The sequence below is a fragment of the Stegodyphus dumicola genome, chromosome 9, assembly GCF_044657685.1.
Source record: "Stegodyphus dumicola isolate Sdum_Otavi_A_Nest chromosome 9, ASM4465768v1".
NCBI lineage: Eukaryota > Metazoa > Arthropoda > Arachnida > Araneae > Eresidae > Stegodyphus > Stegodyphus dumicola.
The window spans coordinates 159724110-159748283 of record NC_140776.1 but is presented as its reverse complement, the minus strand read 5'-3'; the positions used below and the strand labels follow the sequence as shown (position 1 = coordinate 159748283).

General features: G+C 33.1%; 1 protein-coding gene across 1 annotated transcript in view; it reads left to right on the top strand.

Moving 5' to 3' along the window:
* The window catches only part of LOC118188812 (uncharacterized), a 28964-nt gene extending 16672 nt beyond the window's left edge, over window positions 1-12292 (top strand). Inside the window, exon 2 of the mRNA XM_085824275.1 lies at window positions 10290-12292. Within this exon, the coding sequence (XP_085680401.1) occupies window positions 10327-11001 (675 nt within the window). The 5' untranslated portion in view covers window positions 10290-10326 and the 3' untranslated portion in view covers window positions 11002-12292. The remainder of the gene's footprint in view (window positions 1-10289) is intronic.
* Window positions 12293-24174: the final 11882 nt, after the last annotated feature.

Here is a 24174-nt window from a genome sequence, read left to right as displayed (position 1 = left end):
TCATATTTTTTTTTTGAAAAATCATTTTACTTATTACTGAAAGTCAGAGTTTGAATATGATTTCATCCTTCTACTTATAAATGAAAATAATACTATTTAAGTACTATAAAAGTCAGTGTACGATAAATTTGACTTTGAGGAATAAATTGAAACGTATTTAATTTGAAATATTTAGTAGTAAGAAATTAAAAATTAAAACAAATTCAGAATATTTCGTTTTGGAAATAAATAGATTACTGAATGCTTCAGAATAAAATTCATAATAAAAACATGAACTCAATTAAAGGTCTTAATAAGAGTGTAACTGGAAAGTTGGCAAGAAATTTAATAAAATGAATTATCAGTATTAAAAGTATCAAATTTAACAGCTACTGCTTCATCTCAGTCAACGGGCAGTTTTCAAAAGTTTTCGTTGTAGACATTGGGAATTAATAAATATTTTTATTTTATTTTCTGATTATTTGTCATGTCTTATATAGATATATAATTTTTATTACTAGAAAAATTTTATACGTTTTCAGTTATCCTGTGTCAGTTTGTAAAAATGCTCGTCATCGTTTCTTTTGACATTAAAAAAAATCTTAAATGGAGTACTGACTTTTTTTATACGTATGCAAAAATATATTATGATTTTGCGTTAACCTGTTATTAACAACGCACTAAAGTACGGGTTACGTGAGATCTTTGAATTTACATTTCAAATTACAGCAATACTTTGCATTTATTAACAGAGTAAACAAGGCCAACCATTAAAAATAAAAGATAAAGTAATATTTTATTCCATTAGATGATCGCAAGATTATTAAAAGACTATATGGTCCAATTAAAAAGGTAAAGATCCCAATGTACAACTTAAAGTTAAGCAAAGAAAAGCAATCTTGATTTGGCGCAGATTTTTAAAGAAACTAAGAATTCTTTCAGGCCTAATTTAAAATTTTGCATAAATTTTACACAGGCCTGTTTCTCTTTCAATTTAATATTTTTCTATCAACCAATAGTTTCGGGGAATTTCTTAGTTTCATTGTTTGTTTTTGCGTCATGTTAGCAATTTTTACTTCCTTGTACGAAGTAAAAAGGAAGTATTGTAATCGCGAAAAGTTTCAGGCAGCATATTTCAACGAAAATATCCGTTTTGATCGCTATCGAATGCAATTTAATGATGTTTTTGCGTGATATCTGTACGTAAGGACAGTATAAAATACTCTTTTCCTCCAAAAAAAATCATAAAACAGCTTTAAATGAATTCTGAAGAGAATTTTTCGTCGCGTCTGTACGAACGAATGTGCGTACGTACGTACGTATCTCGCATAACTCAAAAACGAGTAGCCTCAGAACGTTGAAATTTTGTATATAAGACTGCTAATACGTGTAGATGTGCACCTCTTATTTTGGTTGCAATCGGCCACACCAAACGTATATAAATATATTTATATATATATCCACTCTGTTACCCGGCTCAGTGATCTCAGTTTCTTTACCCTTATATGTTTGTAAATTGTACATTTTGATTGAATGATTGAATTATGTTGTTCTTATCTTCCGGTTAAGGTTTTTATGCCTTTAGCAAATCTGTATGCAATATTTTTAGAATTATCAAGAATTTTAAAGTTGTTTAAGTACCGCTAAGCCTAATAATTTTTTTGATGGCGGCCATTGCTTGTTTACATTTGGAACAGCAGGACAGTGGATTTATTGCCAATCTAGAGAAACGTAGCTTCGCAACAATAAAGATAACGCCTTTATTTATTATTGCGAATTAAATTATGCTTAATCCTTTCTGGAATTTTTTCGAGGAAGTAAGTGTTTAAGGCTTACTTCGTCATTTTTAATCTAGATATTTTGAGTATTTTTGCCTTGTCGCGAAGTGAGAACTGAATTAATTGAATGAGAAATACTCAATCGTCTGTGAAAAACTGTTTCTTTTTTGTTTTCTTTGCTTAATTTCTTTTATACATCGTTCTAGATTTATTTATAGTATTTGAATAGAACATGTGGCAACGATTAGATAATTCTTCAAATGATATAAATTTTGTGCATTCTGAGTTTATAATATGAACGAAATATAACGCTGTTAAGTGAACCTAGCGCCAGAGTGTCGCTATCGTAAACAAATATAGTGAATTTTAAAAAGTGCATTTATTTATTCTATTGTGGTTTATGCGCTATGGACGAAGTAGATTTAATTCGATCCAATAAGTTTAAATGAAATGTAAGAAAAAATGCGTATAATTTAATATTCCGTACAAGGAAGTCGTGGTGAACACATCAGATTTTTTTTCTTGTGAAAAGAGGGATTTGTGTCTGCTCGCCATTTGAACCGATAGATTTTCATCCAAAAACAAGGTAAAACTAAGTAAACTCTTCGTTTAATTTTAAATACAATGAGAGATTCCTCCAGGCAGTTATTTTATTGTTATTTTTAAACGAAATGTTGAATTCTAGCTTTAATTCTAAAACATCTTTAGTGAGGAAATTGCAATGTTCTGGGCACAATACTGGACTCGTCTAATGGGTCATTAGTATTAGCAGTGACAAAATACGATCTCATTTCTTTCAGTTTCTATGCACATGTCAAACTAATATACGGTGTCGTTTGATTTTAAAGTCAATAAGAGATGCCTACAGCCTAATAAGTGAGGAAATTCCAATATTCGGAACACAATACAGGACTTGCGCAGGACTCGTAATCATTAGTAATACCAGTGACAAAATATATTATTTCTTTCATTTTCTATGAATTACTACTAGTGATAAAATCTGGTATTTTTGCTTTCATTTTCTCTGAATCATTAGTACTACAAGTGACAAAGTATGATATTATTTCCTTCATTTTCTATGTGCATGAAAATTTGTTAGATTTTTCAATTGTGCACTAGTCTCGGTACATAATACATATTTTAAATACAGTTTTCAGGAGCTATGAGTATAATAATAAAAAAACACGCATTAACCCTTTGCGGCACCTAAAAACTTCCTTCTGTATGCAGAGAAAAATTGAATGAAAAAGGATTTAGAGGTTACTATAGGTTACTCTGAAGCTTCTTTATTTATAGTAGATGGCACTCAACACAAACCAGTCCATATATTTTAGCCACGTTTAGTTTTTTAAGACCCTTATTTTTCAAAGAAATCTTTCAGATATTCATTAGGGTATAAAAGAAATTGTTTGAAAAGAAATTTCTATGTTATTTTTTGGCTGTATGCTAATCTCCTTATTATATATTAATTTTAATTTTTTTACGTTGAAATGTTGCCTAAAATCAAACGGCGAACTCTAGGTGTGCCCAGATCGGGCTCACCCATAGTTTAGGACAACTGAGAGTCTGTATTCTTTGTTTCTCCGCATCTCATCGGTCAGTTCATTGACAACAGAAAGGTGGGGCCACATTTGGAGTGTTTCATTTCCTGTTTCTCTCTTTCTTCTTTTCTGCCTCTCTCTCTCTCTCTCTTTTTTTTTTTTTTTTTTTTTTTTTTTTTTTTTTTTGAGTGGACGTTTGTTTATTAGCTAACAAATTTTTTGGGTGATTTCTGAAGCTCAAGGGTAATTTTATCAGCTAGCTGTTCGTTTTTTCACTAGAGCAGTTCTTTCTTCTCTTTCGGTTTGTTCAAAGTTTCGCTAGCGCTACGTCTAATAGTTTTGAGTTGTAGACGTTTATTTAATTTTTATTTTACAGTTTATAATTTCTAATTGTAGATATCATATTAGTTTATTTTTTCGGATTTTTAATTATTTTCCAGACGGATCGGAGAGGGCTGACCATTTCCGGAGCACTGAAAGTGCTACACAAATTGCTTCAGATAGTGAATCTGATACGGATCCCGGTACATGTGCAAAACATACAATATTGGGTTGTGCTTTTTCAAAGGTGGTGTCACTTTCTTCGAAAAGTACCACCATGAAAAAAATAGACTAAAGTGTAAATGTGAAATGTAAATAATGTAAATATCATATACCCAAGTTACGTTTTTTTTCATTCATACGCATGTAATCATCATATAACCAAAAAAGAGCCTTTTAGGAGGGGGGTGTAGAGTAGCAGGTTTCCCCGTGGCATACCCTAGGTAAATGCTAAATCTGTTACGATATTCAGATTCTAATTGTAGGCAAAATCTCTTATTCTTTTACGCGCTTCCCAGTAATGCTCGTTTCAGCACTCTTTTCGAAGCTCTATTTAATCAGTATGCCCGCTTTAGGCACACCCACAGAATTAAAACAGTAAGTGCTATCTTCACAAAATTTTACTTGCGCACTCCTCTACACCTACTCAGACTGCCTACCTTTTTTTTTTTGGTACTTTTCCGTTTTGCCGGCGCAAGCGATGAAGTCGCCAATAATGGTACAACCGATGCCAAACGGAATATTCTCGCTGGTAACCTTTTACGCCTCATTTTCAAAACAAGTCGCCGCTTTGTCTTATCAGATTGATTGTTTCTTTCAATACTAGCATATAATTACATAGAATTTTTATCAGATAGTTCAGTTTTATGTCTAAGGCCATTTTCGGTAATTAAGTCAATCAGGATGCAATCACAGCGCTTACCCGAAGCCGAAAATATAGAAAAGGTAAAGTCAAGGGTTAAATTAATCAATTCTAATGAGAATGCATTAACGAAGTAAAGCACTGCAGTTTTACATAATTTCTGTGTAAGCTATTCGTACGAATTGAAATATTTCTTGCACTTAAACTTGTGTTCCAAATTAAGATTTAACTTGAAATTAATGTAGATAATTGCTGAGAGCATTAGATTTTTGTAGAGTAGTTTACGTGAGATGAGATCGCTTGGGTTCACGTGATATGAACCGGCGAATCAGGATGTTGAACCATGAAAGCATAGTAAATTCTTAAATTAATGTCTTTTTACAAATTTATTGTCTTTATTTATTGGCTTTTTATAAAATTTTAAGCGATATTAAAATGTTTATGCCTTCAAAAAAAGAATTTTTAGAACTAACATTTTTTATGTGTATACCGTATGTTGTCGCCAATAAAGTCTGCTTGGCGAGATTTGCGCCGGCGAAACGGAAAAGTACCTTTTCTTTTTTTTTTTTTTTCTTTATCAAAATTCCAACTTTAAAAGGTAGCGTGCCGGAAAGGGTTAATAAGAGCTTAAGAAATTTTATTCTCCCCCCCCCACAAAGTTCATTGTGCCAACTTATTGTCAGCTTCTTTAATCAGAATGGACATTCATCTTTTCATTCAGATTCCTGGTTTTCGTATGGGGCAAATATAACCCTTATATTAAAATGCGTTCCTGTAACTTATTTATACACTCAATAATGTAACATGGTATGTAGTGAATTTAACAGATATGAGTTCATTGCAAACGTTTATTTATGTATGCGGTATTGTATTCATCTACGCATATAAGAACTGTTAAAACTGGAATAAATTAATTTTAACAGCTTGTTCATATACATATTTCCATGCAGAAATATTATCTGACCTACATCTCTTAAACATGCGAAGGGATAATTCGTTTTTTCATGCTTTTAATGTTTAACCTTATAAGGTATTTTTCTTTCCTTTCTGCATGTCTTCGTGGTGTAACAGTAGCACGCTTGACAGGTATTTGAGAGGTCCAGGTTGGAGTTCCAGAGAAGGCATTGCTCCTTTTTCTCGTCTCCCGCATCAAAAAAAATCTAATGACTCTACAGTGGCGCTCAAACTAAAAGGTGGTGGGTGATGATTCTTCACCAACAGGATTTGGCGATTAGGTCCCTTAATCCCCAGTCGCCTTTTAAAAGGGGAAGTATCTAAGATATTTTCTCCCTCCTTTCTGCATACCTTCTTGGCGTCTCCCTCCTTTCTGCATAACTTCTTGGAATACACACTCAGCGTGTATTCAAGAGGTCCAGGTTGCAGTCCTGGCGAGGGCGTTGCTCATTATTCGTGATTCCTACTTGAAAAAATTCCTAATGACTCCTACTTAAAAAAAAAAAAATCCTAAAACCTCTTAACTTCCAAATTATTTAAATCAAATTTAAAATAGGTTCTTTTACATTATAAAGGCATGGCTAAGGTATCTTTACCAAAATATCAATTATGATTAAAAATCATGCATATTTTCACAACTTTCCGTTTTGGGGGACATGGCTCTAATCAGTTATATTTTATGCAATTACTCAGAGTTATGTTTCTCGAGTTGATTCTTAACATTTGTTTTGAATAGAACGCAATATTTTTTTTTCTTTTCTTTATAAGTTGAAAGAAATCCTAAGCACACAAAATAATAGGGGGACTGGAAAGGAATGTCGCTTTCTTACGTTAAATTCAAACGAATAAATTTGTAACAAGTTTTTATTTTTAATCAATAATATAATCACCCTCGTTATCAGCAACCTTTTGCGATCTAGTATGCCGACTTCAATCCCAGACCGATAAAAATCAATTGGTTTTTGAGTAAAATATCTCGAGATGGCATTTTGGACATCATACAAATTTTCAAATTTTTTGTCTCTAAGAAAATGTTGTAGGGATCGGAATAAATGGAAATACGAGGGTGCGATATCGGGCGAATATGGTGAGTGAGGCAGTACCTCCCATCGCAATTCATTATATTTTCCCAGTGTTCGTCTTGCACAGTGCGGTCTTGCATTGTCGTGTTGCAGAATGACGCCTTTGACAAACGCCAGACATTTTTCGATTAAAAATTGGTTCACCAGATCCAATTGTTCACAATAAAGGTCTACATTAACAGTTTTTCCAGGTTTCAGCAATTCCATATCAACAATTCCGCGAATATTCCATCAAACACCTAGAACCACCTTTTCGGGATGTAAACCCTTTGTAACCTCTATTAAAACAGCCTTTTGAGTTTTGGATTATCATATAGGACTTATGTTTTTTGTCTCCACCAATCAAATGATCAAAAAACGGTTCTGTATGGTGCCGTTGAAGCAGTACGTTGCATGGGATGGATAGGTTGTCTTTGTTCGTTTCGGACAGATTATGGGGGACTCAAAAACCTGCTTTGCTTATTTTTCCATTCTGCTTTAAGTGTTCTTAGATGGTCGACCAAGGTTGGTTAAAAGTGTTTGACATGGATTTGCTTCCACTTCTGCCATTAGCATGTTGTTGTCGACAGGCGCAGAAACGACATTACTTTCCTGTCCCTCTATTAAATGATCAGTTCCTCGTGTCCCGAAAAGAAATAATGCACTAAAATCACCCGGATGAAATTAAATGTAAATAAACCACATACCGAAAAAAAAGTGCTTTATTGGTATTTTTACGAGAAAAGTTACGGTAGAAAAACATCAAGATGTATTTAATTTGCTCATTATCAGACAATATCAAATGCTGTACTTTGCAAATTATTTCAGTTATCTTTATACATAATCAAATATCTCCAAGCAAGCCTTAGAACAGGGGTGCCCAATCTTTGGCCTCACGCGAGCACATTTCCAAAACATCAACATTTTTGTTAAACATATTTCCAATCTTATGTGATGCAACTGAAATATCGAAATTTGAGATGAATAATAATATTGGTTGAAATTTGAGATGAATAATAATATTGGTTTGAGATGAATAATAATAAGGAAATCTGCTTCTCAGCAGAGTTCAAAATTATTTTTTAGTGAAATTAGGTTTTCAGAGTATTTTTATTTTCTGTTTCCGAGTATTTCTGCATTGTTTTATTAATATGGCTTGAAAAATTCTGAAAATGGGTGAAATTTGTTTTCTTTCATCTGATTTATCCACAAATTTCACTTTATCTGAAAAGCAGTTACAGTCCCAGTCAATTAAAAAAGGGTTTTTTTTTCTTTTCCCTGGAGATCTTCGTTCAGTTTAGCTGTTACATCCGTGAGAAAATACAAATCGGATAACCAATTATTATCATCCAATTCTTCATAACTTTCGTTTCCGGATTCCAAAAACTGCTTTATTGGCGAAAGAAGTTCTACAAATCGTTGAAGTACTTTTCCCCTGCTGAGCCATCTAACATTGGAATGAAGCAATAAGATTCCATGTTTGCTATCAAGTTCATCAATCAGCAATTAATTATTTATAAAGTCTTGCAAGATATCTCTTATGACTATAAATGTTTACCATATTTTAACAATTAAGAAATATAAATGAATGGTATTTTTAAAAATATTTTTTTTTTTCATAATACCTAATCGGGCTGGCAAGCACATACTAAACGATCGGCGAGCACAAGGTTGGACACCTACGCCTTAAAAATTCATTTGAATTTTTAAACCTTCCTGTAGAGGGAAGAAATACAGTAATTTCAAGCCTAGCAATAACAGTGCACTTAAACTAGCCTAGCAATAACAGTGCAACTTAAACTAGCCTAGCAATAACAATTCAAGCCTAGCAATAACAGTGCACTACACATTATGTAAATCACATAATGTGTAGTTCAAATAAGACATGAAGGTACTGATAATCTTATCGTGAATTTCTAATCTAATCGTTACAAACAATTGTAATGTTTGAATGATTAACTTAAAGCATTTTGCTTGCCTTATAAGTATAATATTTATATACTCGGGTCTGTTGCAAGCTATAGACAAATTCTGCGATATTTTCAATAAACTATTTTCTTTAATTGAAATCTCAATCAATGTATACGGATTGGATTTATACAATCTCCTGTCTGTCAGTTATAAATTTTCGCTTTAAGCTGATCGTTACACACAAATTATTATGTTCACAACTATTCCTTCATTTCTTTAAAACCGTAACCGTCTCTTTATTTCGTGCTTATGTCTATCAACAGAACCTATCAACATATTCTCGTTGTAGTCTACTAATAAGGAAATTTTAAACGTTTACTGAAATGTAATCGTCCTCATTCTGTTGAAAAAAGAAACACATTTTCGAATATTAGTGCATTTCAGTCAGATTGAGTTAACTAGAGGCTTAAAAGGATAATTCATTAAAAGAAAAAAAGTTCAGGAAAAATTAGAATTTAAAAAAAATCTCAAAGGCTTCAGGTTTTTAACAATCGCGCCAAAGGGCTCTTTTTAATTTTAATACTGTTTATCAATGAGATTACGGATAGAGATGACCCAGGAAAATAGCGAAACATTTTATAGGATGAATATGCATTTAGACTGACATGGGTACATCATAATAGCTTCCTGTACTTTTAAAAACGATACCTTCCATATCATTATATACCTTCGGTATAGTTATATACTTTTTGTACCGTTATATAGCTTCTGTACATTTAAAAGAAGTTATGGATAGAGTTAGCCTAGGTAGAATAGCGAAGCATTTTATAGGGTATGAAATGAATATGCATTTAGACTGTTATGGGAAGTTATAGATATTCTATATATTTATAAAGGATACCTTCTGTATCGTTATATACCTTGCATATACCTTCTGTATATTTAATAAAAATTAGGCTTAGAGATGGCCCAAGTAGAACAGTGAAACATGTTTTAGGGTATAAGATGAATATACATTTAGACTGACGCATCCCTCCCCTTAAGCAGATAGCCCTACTGGGCTTTGTCATAATTAAATACACACACCATTTAGACTGATATTGGTTTGTTAGATATCTTCTGCACATTTAAAAAGCGAAAAAATATATAAGGCAGTTAAAGACCCAAAATATATGTCTTTGGCTAATATGTAGAGATGTATGATAAGTAAAGCAATTAAAGACGTTTGATGTGTACTAATGCAGATTCGTTTTTGTTTTATGACAATTTCTTTTATTATACCACAACAGCGTCTTTCTCTGCGCAAATTTTAATGCCTGCACAGTACCACCTGCGTTCATACGTAATGCCAAAAAAAGCTTCTCATTACTAATAATTAATCAAGTTATTATGCTTAGTTATCTGTTTGATTATTTGATTATACAGAGCAAATCTTTCAATGGCGCGAGTAATTATAGCCGTTCAAATTAGTGCAGTGGTGTTAGGTTATAACTACTCTGTTATAACAACGTTTTGCAGAGCAAGACATGCAAAAAATCATTTGCCATTCCTAGGAGTCTAACCATAAATCTTCCAATTTTTGTCCGGGTGTGTTAATAATGAGGGCATACATGGAAGCGATACTGTAACTTTAACATGGCCAGATATTAAAAATTTTCTCATGGGTCTCATGGTTTAAACTTTACTTCCAGGCACTTGACAAATTTGAATAAGAGTATAAGCGATTCAAATGTTCAATCGTTTCCTTTTTATTTTAAAAATTTCTGGCTTTTATGTAGCGCTTATAGTTTACTTTGTGTTTAAACAAAAATCAGTTTATTTGAAAAAAAAAAAAAGATTCTAGATATTGAATTAAAATATTGCTCTTTTTCCTTTGTTACAGAAGCTGTGGACGGCAACTTCTTCCTAAATCACCTAAGATGTCATCTGGTAAGATGCCAGAATATACGATGCTTACTCCTCTATCTCTGACACCAGACGTTATGCCGCATGACTTCGAACAACTAGTCAATCTGGGTCTGACGCTTCCATGCGAATTAGTTCCTCATTATTCATTTGTTAATATGATGCCCCCCTTAGGCCCTACCGTAGTGCTGGAGAATGGATCTAGTGGAGATCCAGGATCAGATCCACCAGTCACTCCAAGAAACTTAACAAGCCCAGAAGTAGATGATCGCGATGAGGAAGAAGAAGAGGAAGAGGAAAAGGTTGGGACATCAAGTGCTAATAATTTGAGCAATGGGGAAGTGGACTCCGAGCAAACTGAGGGGAAAACAGGAAAAGACCCTTTCGCACCCCAGTGCAAAATACCTCTTCCAACGCCTTTCTCACCGTACGAATATTGGTTAGAACCATCTTTCATTCGCAGAAGGAACGAAAGAGAGAGGCAGAGAGTACGAAACGTCAATGATGGATTTGAAAGATTAAAAAGTCACCTTCCGATCAGTTCAAAAGACAAGGACAAAAGGCTGTCGAAAGTAGAAATATTGAGAATGGCTATCAGGTACATTCGAAATTTACAGGACATGCTTAGAAACGACGGAATGGATGATAGCAAAGAGAATATGGTTTGCATACACTCTGAATCAGAATAGCATCTAGAATAAATATCAGAATACCAGAGATGAACTCCTGTCCATACCTTTCAGAAAAGAATAAATACAAGAAGTGATCAAAACATTTGTATTAGAAAACTGCTTCATAATAGATTTAATCGGTTTGAAGGAAATTATCTCTTGCTTAGTGACGAATCAAATTAAAGACCTCTTTCGATAGAAATTCACTGCTTACTGCTCATTAATTGATGAAACAATCATCTTCATATCTTGATATGCCTGAAATTGACGTCCTTCAACGAAAGTTTCAGAGTGAAGAAGATAAAGAAGCAAAAAAGTTTTGGATATACGAAACGAAAGAATGATTAACAAAAGATTTGTACTGTAGGGCAAAGTCTTTTATTTCAGGACATCCAGCTTCTGATTCATGAGACTACCAACATAAGGACCCGTAATATAGTGTGGTAAGATGTATTTTACACAGTTTATGAAGATCCTTCGTTTAACCACATGTGGCGGACGAAAAATTAGAATAAAAAAATATGTCCACCAGTTTCAGCTCTATAGCAGGAAAAAAATAATAAGATGTATTCCATGGCAGCCAGGACATCAACCCTACTTGCTACACACATAAGTTTGAATGTAACGAATATCATGCTAACTACATATCTCGATTATGACCTGACTTATCTATACGGAATATATACATCGTGCATGCAAATACAATGCTAAGAGAGATTTTTGATTACTCCACGTGAATCCAGATTTTTTAATAAAACAAAAAAAGGAATGTTATTTTAAGCTTAAATCATAATTTATTCATCAGATTAATTTATGTGAGATTCATTAAAAGTACTGCATGTATAGATTTTGAAAATGTGTAAGCTCGAAAGAGCACGAAAATGTTCAATTACTGCTCATCCAAAGTAGTGGGTGAAAGGTTTCATTTCTTTACACATTTCATTTTATCTGCAAGTGTGAAAAATAGTCTTCAAAAGACGCTCATTAAAATGCATTTTCATTTCTCTGAATTTCTAACAACCGAATTTTTCGAATCCTTTCTGAGTTTATCATAAGTCACTCATACACTATACTGTTTATATATATTACTGGTTAATAATGTACTTTTTAGGCTTATTGTACTTAAAACTGTCTATTTTATATGCAAATAGGTTTTCCCTAAGTCCCCGATGTTATAATTTTCGCTATTTGAAAAATTCAGAAACATGATTGCCCTTGTGATATTTCTTCTGTCAAAGTGCAAAAATATTTTTGTGTAAATAACTTTGATGTGTTGCAATAAATATTACTTTATTATGACTCTTAGAAACGTTTTAGGTTTTTTTTTAACATGTAAAAAATTATTCTGGATTTGGTTGAAATAGCAGCCGTTTTTTACTTTCTAGTCTCATATTCTCCCATTTCTATCTGTAAGTTGTAGCATTCCTAGCCTTCCTCACGATGTGTATATCTATATATGTGTGTGAGAGTGAATAAATACAAAGTAAAAAACCTTTCAAAACCTATTACAGTTGCACGCTAACAGCAGCAATAAGTGTTGGGAATAATGCAAAATAAAATAAAACGTACATTTAAATTTTATCCCATATTCAATTCGGAATAAAACGCGTGAAAAAAAAATAAATTAAAAAAAAAAATAAATAAATAAAATAAAATAAAATTTAAAAATGATAATGAAATTTACATCTTTGGTCTACATCATCAGCAGTTAGATCGGTGTTTATTGCAGTTTGCCACTATGCTTTTTGTTTGTTTGTTTGTTTTTTGCCTGTGGTTTATTCCGAATTGAATATGGGAAGAATTTTAAAAGTATTTCTTATTAGTCCAAAGGGATTGAGGCCCGAAGGACTATTACTTTCGTTTTGGCATTTTGCGTCGGACTCCTATAAATGTCAGTTCACTTTTCAAACTGTTGCCACAAAATGATAGAGTCCTGTATTATATTTGAAGAAATTAAATAAAGAAAAATCTGCATAAATGAATGTATATTTCTCGCACTGTGATAAAACAACGGCATCTAGAGCCATCGAATTTTGAATGACGTTATCCTACTGCGAATATGGTCATCTAAAATCCCAAATTTCAAATTTGGAATTTGTTTTATTATGGATTTCATATTTTGTAAAACTTTAACAAATTTTTGAGTAACAAACTCAACGATTTAAAAGCGAGCAATAGCAACTTTCTACGGGGAAAAAAACCTTTTTATCTCCAGCGCGTCGAACTGTGTATCGGAAGGTCTAAAGATAGGCTCATTTTAAAATTATTTTACGACATTGCTATTGAACTAAATTTTATGTTTTAAGTGCAAAGCACATGATATTTAATAAATAAAGGTAACACACAAAACGTTAAAAAAACGCCACTTTGGACGTAATTTAAAATCTAAAATATTTCAGATTTTTTTTTTTTTCGTTTTATTCTGCATTATATATAGTATATAATGTAACAAGGTACTCACTGTAATGAAAGGAAACTTGGAAGTATTGAAACTGTCGAAAAATTAATTGCACAGATATATAGAATGTTGAATCCTTAATGAACAGCAAGAATTTTGATTTCGTAGAATGTTGATCCACAATGAATAGGAAACTGGCAGCCGAAGCAAATTATATCTTCATTTTTTTTTCAGTAAACATGTTGAGGCCACAAACAACTTGACATATATGCCTATTTCGAAACGTTTACATATTTGATAGCGTTGCAGTAAGAAGAGAGCAGCAAGCAACTGTTTAATTAAGCGGAAGGGTAGAAAGCAAGTGCCGTCGTGTTTAGGATGAAATCTTTTTTTTTTTTTTTTTTTTTTTTTTTTTTTTTTCAGAATGAGTTAGGTTTGATTTTCTATGCATTTCGATTGGTTAATTAATATTGTTGTAAAATTATGATTAGCGGTTTGAGTTTTAGTTCCAATTACATCATCAGAGTTAAGCAAGAGTCATATGATATGGATCAGTCTCGAAATGGTGAAAAGCAAAGTAGAAATTACTATTTTTAGAAGAGAGAGGGGAAATTAGTATAAGCAATGAAAAGTCGATTGCTAATTTAAATTGCACTTTATCTTTTACGTATTTTTTTATCTTACATATGGATATATATACTCGACATCACCCCGCCTACATGTAATAGTTTTCATTTCCAAATTTAATCACATCATAAAAGTGAGTAAATTATAAGCCTGTTTGTATATTTTATTTTCTTCTGATCTTCAGAACTATTTTTACCTCTAGCTTTCAATAGATTCTAAAATAAACTAAAGCTTATAAAATATCTTGAAAAATGTAAGAATAAAACCTTTTTCAACATTCAAAATATTTTTTACATAATGAAACTTTATTAGTAGCATTTTCCTTTTTTAACTTTTTATTAAAACTGGAGTAATAAAGTAAACAAATTAAGGTGTTCAAAATTATTAATCATAACAGCAAGAATAAAGGAGAGATGCTGGTATTTTACTATTGTAATATTTGATAATTATAGCAATTATATTCTAGGAAAATAATTAATAATTTTAATCCATTAAAGAAATAAAAATTAGTTTGCATATTATGTGTAAATAATGTAGTATCACACGAGTTTTTATTTTCTAAACTCTAATATTTGAAGTCTGGATAATACACCAGTCCCTTTTCCTAATGAGAAAACTTGAATATATTCGAAATGAGATTATACCTAATAAAATTCTTAAGATTCAAAAGAAAATGAATATAAATCCTACTGGCCGCAAGAACTACACATCATCATTAATAACTAATTCAGTTTAAAACTTTCGGGGCTTTTATTTTCAATATTTCGAATTAAATACATTTTGGAATTATGAACAAACTGAAATCTGAGAACCTGTAAAGAAAAAAAATACCTCCAGGGTTACTTATTTGAGAGGCACGTTTTAGAACGATTTTTTTAAAGCAAACTAGAATCCTACTTGAATTCTGTCAAGCATGCAATTATTTTTTTGCATATAAATTCTTTGTAAGTGTGTTATATACATTCTTTGTAAGTGTTAAATTCATTTTTTCCTTTATAACTCGAAACTATTTCTTCGGTTAAAATCTACACTGGATAAAAATTTCTTACTCTGTTAATAGCTCACATTCCTGTCTTAAGTATTCATCTGTTTTGTTTTTTTAATAGATACTTGTTTCTTAATTTATATCGCTTTACTTTTCCTTTCTCTTAAAATAATATTCGTCTTTACCAGTGGCGTAGCTAGGGTGGGGCAAAGGGGGATCATGTGTTCCCGGGCGCAGCATTCAAAGCGCGCAAAAATGATGTCACAAAATTTTAGAATGCAATGTTTTCCATTCATGGCACACAGAAAGGGGCGCAAAATCTTCAGTTGTCCCTAGGCGCTGAAAACCATAACTACGCTTCTGAAATCTCATCTTTTTTTATTGAAAGTTTTGTTGCCATATAAAAAAAGTTACTCAGGGAATAATTTTACGCTTAAGGACAAGGAAAGTAATATTAGGGTCAAAAGAAAAAGTTATCAGTTTCATGCGAAAAGACAGATTACAATTACAGCAACATTATTTGCAAAGGTATTTTTAGTCAACAGGATAAAAAAAATTATCTTTGGAGAGAATATTGGTTAAATATCAGTTTCTTGTTCTGAATAAGTACAGATTTAATGCTTGAAAAGCTTAAAATTGCTGTATGAAGTCGTTTAGAATTTTTCGGTGTCGTTATGAAGATAAATCTCAAGTGCTTTTTGCCGAGATTCGAAGTCCGGACCTCCCGAATACGCATCGAATGTACTTCCAGTTACACCTCGAAGGCATGCAGAAAGGAGGGAAAAGTACCTTATGTACTTCCCGCTCTAAAGAGCGACTAGGAGTTAGGGGATACAATTGCCAATTGCTAGTGGTAATGAATTATCATCCAGCACGTTTCTTAGTTCAGGGGCCGGTTATAGAGACTTAAAATGTTTCGAAGTCAGGAACTGAAAATCCGCCGCACCCACGCTGGGATTCGAACTCTGGACCGCTTGAATGTTATGTAATAATTCGGGTCTCAGGGGTTAACTGTGGATTTTTTGACAGGAAACTGATCGGCAAAATATCGGGTCGGGATACGAAGCAGGCGTCGGAAATATGAGATAAGAAGCAAAAAATAGGACCTTTTGGTTTTCTGTGTTAGTAGTAAAGTGAAGTTTTTTTCAATTTCTTTAATGAGAACTTGGCCATTGGGTTTTCTTTAATGGGAACTTGGTGCAGAAAGCAGAGTTTCGTTAAAGACTTGAAGCGAAAGTTAAGATTGTTTCTGTATGGGAGGCAGCTTTGTAAAATAAATTTTGACTCGAAAATTCATTATGTGGGTTCATTGTGTGTTATGCGAATGGAAGATGTACACAAATATATTGTGCATTGTAGGAGATGTTTTGTCGGGGCTTAATGTTTTTTGATATTTTTTATCAGGAAGAGGAAATTACCTTGAGGTTTTCTCATGCTATAGATAAAGAACGTTCTGTTGCGCCCAGTATAATTTATTTATTTATTTTTTATGTAATTGGCTGGGATAAGGTGTTGGCAGACTGCAATTCACCAACTAATTTGAAATGAGGCGTAGTTGAGTTGTTCGTTCCTGTATAATTAATAATTAGGTCAGGATTTAAAGGAAGAAGATTTGGTTGAAAATGTTATCAGGGTTTTCTTCGGCTACTAGTTTTGAGTTGGATGTAGAGTTAGCAAAAATGAAAAAGGGGAAAAAAGAAGGAAAAAAAAGGTAGATTTTGTGGAAAGAGGAGGGCTGAGAGTTTTTTTTTTTTTTTTCTCTTTTTTTTTCAGATATTGGTTTTCGAGTGGGATCCGGAGTTAGCAAAAAAAAAGGGGGTAGGTTTTGTTGAAAGTTGAGGCTCAGAGTTTTTTTTTTTTTATTATTCAGCGACTTCTTTGAGTTGGATGCAGAGTTTTTTCCGCCCCTTCAGGCCGTTTCGGGTTTGGCTAGATTTGGTTTATCTTTGGTACAGGCTTGAAGTTGATGAAAAATTTAAACAAAAAGTTATAGAACAGGCAGGATTGTACTGAGACGGAGATTGAACTTTTTATTGGCGACATCTAGAAATAAAGGGCGTAACAATGAAGAAGAGAAAGCAGAGTAATGCAATAATGACTCTTGGACGTGTGTGAGATAGAAGAAAACTCGACTCGTCTCGAAAGCAGTCTCGACGTCAAGGAAGATTACCAGCGGTGTGTAATGTAGGAGAAACATAGGAACTTATTACACCCCTCAAAATAAGATGCGACGAGCTGTGTGATGTTCTCGGCGGGTGTTCCAATTGTCGAAGCCTAAAGAGATGTTTCCGGACTCGGAATCGGTTTCTGTGATGTATGCTTCTATTTTCTGACGTACCATAAAGACACTATTAAAAGTGTACGCCATTCGGAAAAAACTTTAAAAAAATGAAATTGTAGAGACTCTTTCGAATTGATATTTAGCATAAGACGGCTGCACTCTGCGAATAATATCAAACTTTGTTATGTACTATAAGTGGTTGTGTTAAGGGCAGGTTTCATGTGTTCAAAAAAAATTTGCAGTCTGGCTGTTGAAAAGTTATCGTACTGGGGGGCTATATTTATTTTGTTTCTTGATTAGTGGGGAACCCTGATGTCAGCAGTTGTAAGTACCCTCCACTTTCTCTTAGTTGTAGAGTGATTATATAAGTCTGAATTTTATTTGAATGGTAAATATTTATTCAGGAGTTTGGGAAAAAGCTTTTATTTGCGTGTTTAATTATGTAACTAGTATATGTGCTTATTTAAGAACATATTTTTGTTCAAAAGAATTGTAAGTCATAGAATTATTCAGTTAAAGAATTATAAATAGAAATAGGTAAATCGAGTCTTCGATAAATTAATTGCGGTTGCATTGTGCTTAACTGTTAAAATATTCACTAGGAAATAAAATTAAAAATTTGTGGTTTATCGAATTTTGTATTTGATTATTTCGCATCAGAACTTATGACGCAACATGAATAGGCGTGGAAAGTGCTTCGGTTACCCCACGAAGACATGCGGAAAAGAAGGAGAAAATACCTTATAACCGCTCTCTTCCTTAGTTATGAATTGCTTCAAATTCTGTAATTCTTTCTTCACTAAGTTCCGAACATGCACATTTTATGCGAATGACATTAAATACTTGAAATCGACCAAAATAAATCAACTAAAAAAAATCTGAAACTTTTTCAGATTTCAATGTAGGAGTCACAGTCTATCAGTCTGCTATTACACTCACTCCTGCCCTTTTTTTATATTTTTAGCTTTATTAGTAAGCACTATTTGCTTTGTACTTACGCCATAGATAGTTCAACATACATAAAATTAGAAAAAAATTAAAAGCAGCATAGCAGTATATGTTTAGAATACCTATAGTGTCGATAGTTAATATCATCAACTAGAAAGGAAAAATACGTCAAATTGGAGCCTCAAGTGGGACACAAATTCCAAACAAGTATCCAAAGAAAAAACGGACATCTTCGACTATTGTAAAGGTACGTTGTTTAATGTTAAAAGAAAATCCTCCTAGTCAAAGGATAGTTGCAAAATCATTAAAATGCTCGGTGTCCACTGTAAACAAAATGATAAACGTTGATTTAAATCTTAAGAAAGCGAAAAAACGCAATGTGCAACGTCTTCTTCCGAAGCATATTACTCAACGCAGGACACGCTGCAGAATTCTATATGAGAAACACTTATCCAAAGAAAAATGGAAAACAATTGTCACAATAGATGAAGCATGGGCGTATTTAAATGATTGTAACAAAAATGAGCCATTTATTATCATAAAAGGGGAGGAAAAAATTTAAGTACATGGGTCAAAGAATCGAAAGAAAGTTTTTCTACGGGATTCATGATTGTTGCTGGTTTTCTTATAATGGCAAGTTGAAAATAAAGATAGTGCAAAAAAATGTCAAGATTAACTCTAAATACTATCAGGAATATATTTTATCGCCAATTTTTCTGAATGAAATATCATCGCTTTACCCACAGTGCCATCCATTTGTGAGACTGCATCAGGACAAAGCTAGCAGTCGCAATTCAAAATCCACTGTAAATTTCCTAAAAGAAATGGAACAAAAAATTGGTATCAAGGCCATACCCTTCACTGATATCCCTACTAAATCTCCCGATGTGTCACCTATGGATTTTTGTGCTTTCGGACTTTTAAAAACTGCATTATCCAAACGCTGTCCCAAAACCCTAACAGGACTCTGGAAAGTTGTTCGGGAGGAATGGGATAAAATACCTCTTCTGCCACTTCAAAAGGCATTATTATCTTGGAAATTGCGGTGTCGAAAGATAGTTCAGAATAAGGGATGTCAAATAGAGCATTTAAAACATAAGAATTTTATGTAATTTAGTTTTGTGAATACAATATACATCGTCTAAGAAATGTGTAAACAGCCTCTGTCAGTATTCTGTTTTCTTACTAAGATGGTTTTACAAAACTTTCTTTTGGTCTTTCTACTATTGATGTTTTGTGTGTTTACTTTATTTATGGTGTATTTTAATTATGGCAAAGCACACTAGGGCTATCTGCCTAAGCGCAGAGGAATGTTGAGCTCTAAGATCTTGTTGATTCACGACAACGCCCGGCCCCACACGGCAAATGTCACTCGTAAAGTTCTTGAATCTTTTAAGTGGGAGTTGTTTCCTCATCCGCCGTACAGTCCCGACCTGGCACCGAGCGACTTCCACCTATTCCCAGCAATGAAGAAGTGGCTGGCTATGCAGCGTTTTGATGACGACGCACAGCTGCAAGAAGAGGTAACGAAGTGGTTGAAGGCGCAGGCGGCCGAATTTTTCGACGAAGGAATTTCCAAGCTCGTACATCGCTACGATAAATGCCTTAATTTGTATGGTGACTATGTAGAAAAGTAGTATTTGAGTGTGGCTTTCATCTGTATATAATAAAATTTGTTTCCTATACTTTGTTTATTTTTTTATTCCAAAACGTAATCTACTTTCTGGATAGCCCTCGTACTTTTAAAAGGATATCTTTAGAATTTTCGATGGACAGTCTGGTGTGCTGGAGATAAAAATATTTTATGCCGCGCAGTGTTGCAACTTCTCGCTTTGAAATCGTCGATTGATTAAAAATTAAAAATTTGTTCATTAAAAATTCTCTAACGCTTTAAAAAGTCTGAAATAAATAATAAAACAACTTAGAAATTCAAAATTAGGGCTTCCAAGTGCCTATGTTCCGGTGGAGGACTAAATTATTTAAAATTTCATGGCTCTAGGTACCGTTGTTTTTCACAATGCGAGAAATATATATATGTTACCGTGAAAGACCGAAATTGGAGAATGTCGACTTTCACCGGAGAATGTCAACATTCACCAAATACGTCGGTGAAAGATCGAATATTTCTTTACATTCTTGTACATTCGGACCCTCACCGGTGTATGTCGACAATCACAGATATGCTCTGGTGTAGGTCGAAAAGAGAGGAGTATATGTACACGCTGCCATTCCAAAAGGAAGTGTTCCACAAATTAATGCCGTTGTAAAAGCAAGGGCCTCTTGTGCAATTCAAAGTGTCATAATAGTTTATGTTGTTGCAATAAATAAGATTTGAATCACATAATTTCGTAAGTTTATAAATTCTATTATTTTCCTTTCTCATTTTGAATGTACTGTGTGTTTTAAGTTCTTATATTCGTAAGTTCTTATTCTGAGTTTCAAGTGCGTTTTTTCGCGAATGAATTACGGAGAAGGAAATATAATATGCTCAACATTCACCATTAGTACATGGTGAATGTCGACATTCACCGGTGTAAGTCACCGGTGTATGAAACATTCACCGGTGTAAGAAATAAGAGTATTTGGAAAATATTTCGGACATGCACCAAGCGACTATGTGAATGTTGACATTCGCCGGTGAAAGTCGACATTTTCCAGATTTCGGTGTTTCACCGTAACATATAAATTCATACAAATTCTTCATTATTTAATTTCTTTAAACATAATACAGGGCAATAATATTTAGTGACAGCAATTTGAAAAATGATACAGCTAATGAAATAGTTTCAAAGCAAAGTGCCGTTTCGAGATTAATATCCCATTCAGCACTAACGTTCCTTTTGGCCTAATAATTCGAAATCGAATTACAAGTACCATATTGGTCCAACTGTACAATGGTACTTTATATAAGATGACCCTTGCAGTCGTTTTCCAAGAGAAAACAAAAAGAAATTTCCTACTAATTTGGTTAAAATCGGATTATTTGGGTTTACAACTAAATATTTTAATGTGAAATTTAAGGTTTGAAAGACAAATTATTTTAATATACTTCTTTAATGTTAGGCTGCTATTAAATGACGTGTATAATTACCAATGGCTTGTACATACGAATACCAAATCCTTACCAATGATGATAGGAACTCTGAGTGGATACAATATCGTAATATTTAAGATTGCGTACATAATCTAATAACTCTTTCAGCTTATCGCCTAATTCCTTTGTTTGTATTTAATTAAGGGAAATAAAATAAACATTTCAAGCCCATGTATAAATACAAGGGGTGAATTTAATTTACTGATTTTGTTAAAGAATGTGCTTAAAAATCACTCACGTAAAGATGCACTACGAATGTATATACACTCTACTAGGACCACCTAGTACAAATAAATACCATACTGAATACAACGAAAGAAGATAGAAGAAAGCGCATTGCTTAACCTAAAAAGCGGACTTATAATTTATTCAGCAATATTCAAGCAACAGAGAGAGCTTTTATGTAAGCGAACACAACCCGTCAATCTGTCCCAGAAAGAACAGTCTGGATAATACGAGAGCAATTCCACTTATTAATTATTCAGAGCAAATCTTAAGTTCTCGATTGATAGCCCGCCGCTTTCGGCGGAGATCTGATGAATCCTTTTAGAAGCCCAAGTGGATTCATTGTCCTGGTAGAAATGATTGTCGTTGTTCCGGGATCGTTTCTTTGACCATGGGTTGCTGCTCCATAGAAGCGGCACGTGCAGTTTATAGACTAAATGCCTCAGGTGGATTCTGTATTTTACTAGTATGGCATACAATCAATACTTGAAGCAGAGATTTCAGCTGATTGTTAGGATATTTATTATGTTTGGTAATTTATCCTTTGATTAGGATGAGTCTTTCAGATGAATGAAAACCGTATTTAAAATATATATTAAACATTTCCATATTTTAAAAAAATCTTATTACTTTACACTACCTCCTTTTATTTTATATGCATTTCGAGCAAAAGCCTAAAACAAACGGAAAATTTTGCAACATTTTAGATTAAATATATATTACAATTCAGACTTAAATAAAACGAAGTAACGCACCTCTTTTTAATTTAGCCCTTGTCGTTATCTCTTATAAATACAAGAATGTTAATTAGTAAGTATAAGATGCACTAATTAATCGTACGAGTTCCTAAGTAAATAAAAATATCTAACGAAAACTCGCCCATGCTTTCGTATTTGAAAACAGTTTCCGCTCTGTTGCACATTTTATACAAAAAGATTCACTTAAAAAAGGGGAATGCACAGAAAGAGAAAATGAGAATAGGCTGATGTCATACATGCAAGTTTTCACTTGTCTTGATGTTAAGAATGAAATTAAATTACGTTGCATCTTCAAATAACATTGATAATTTACTTTCTGAACTCTTGCAGTAAAAAATGATATACTTCAATTTACACAAAATGTAGTGAAAATTATACCATATGTGAAGCAAATGTTCTCTCGTTCAATCGAATTAATTTGGTTAAAGAGGAAGATTCGACCGCCCCCCCTTTTTTTTTTTTGCAAGTAAAATCTTATCACGTATGTGAAAGTGACCTAGAATCCACGTCAACTTGAATAAGCAGTAAAATTTTAAACCCCCGTTTTTAAAATATTTATTAGAAAAGGTCAGTAGTCTCCTTTCAAGAAAAATTATTCTCTTCTATTTAAAGAATGTCGATTCTATTTACTTTTCAAATAAATTAACATTTTTATTAAAATCAAAACACAACAATTATCGAAATTCAGCATCAAATGCCGAGCTAATTGCACATAATTGTAATTTATTGCAATTTATTTGTTTAACAATGTAACTTAACTTATTAAACTGTTAATTGAATTAATCATATTTAATGTTTATTTGTCGTGTTAAACTTAATTTTGGAAATTATATTTTAAATTGTTGTATTTTTACTAGATAATGTAACATGTAAAGCTGAGAGATACGAAGCTCTACCGGGAAAAGTAAGAATAAAATGGCAAGTCTGTTTAACGTTAAGTGAATGGCTATCTCGCAAATTTGGCGAGATATCGCCAAGTTGGCGACTGTTTAATTAACAGTTTTGCCAAATTTGGCGATAAATACCAAAAGTCACCAAACTTGGCGAGCATTTGGCGACATTTGTGTCCGGTTCCTGTACTACCGTAATAGGCACAGTAATTGAATAACTGTAATTGATGTTCCTTGTAGCTGTAACTGTAATTTGGCCCACCTATGCCTTCCAGTAATTTCCAGAAGCAGAAATTACCAGAAACATCTCGGCGGCCGGGTGAAAATTATACAAAACCGGAGAGAGAGCTTCTGTTGTTAGTTCAGCGTGAGTTGGAGCATTGAGATATCTCCTAGTTAGCTTCGCTCTTTAGATGCGCTTTGCATTGCCTTGTGTCTAACTCCCACAACAGTTTGAAGTGTAAATACTGATTGTTCCCTATGATATTGTGAAGAGTCGTACGACTATTTTTGTGGAAAGTGTCAACTGTCTGAAGTGTTTCTTTTGATAAAATAAATTTTATTAATCTATCATCGGAGTTGTGTGCATTCAATCTATTATGATACTGTAAGCACGAAACATTATTATTAATCACAGAAACTCACTACGTTTAACTCTTTCACAATCAATCCGCCCTACACGGCCCTACATTTAAACAACCAGAACCGCCCGAAAACGGCCGAGATTGTAATCTTGTTTGCTTCCCTCTCCCTAAGGTATGCAGTAGCAAGTGCAGTTTCCCCAATTGCAGTCAAAGGCTAATGGAATATTTGTTAGAAAGTACAAAGAATGTCATTCGAAATCTTCAAACTTATTTTCTGCGTTAAATGAATCATTTGTAATGCTTTGCTCTTTTTTTAAATTCGCCTCTGTGCATGTAAAATGAAATATAACAAATTAAAAGAAAGGAAATGTTTGAGATTTTGACTGCGAATCGTTTTTTTT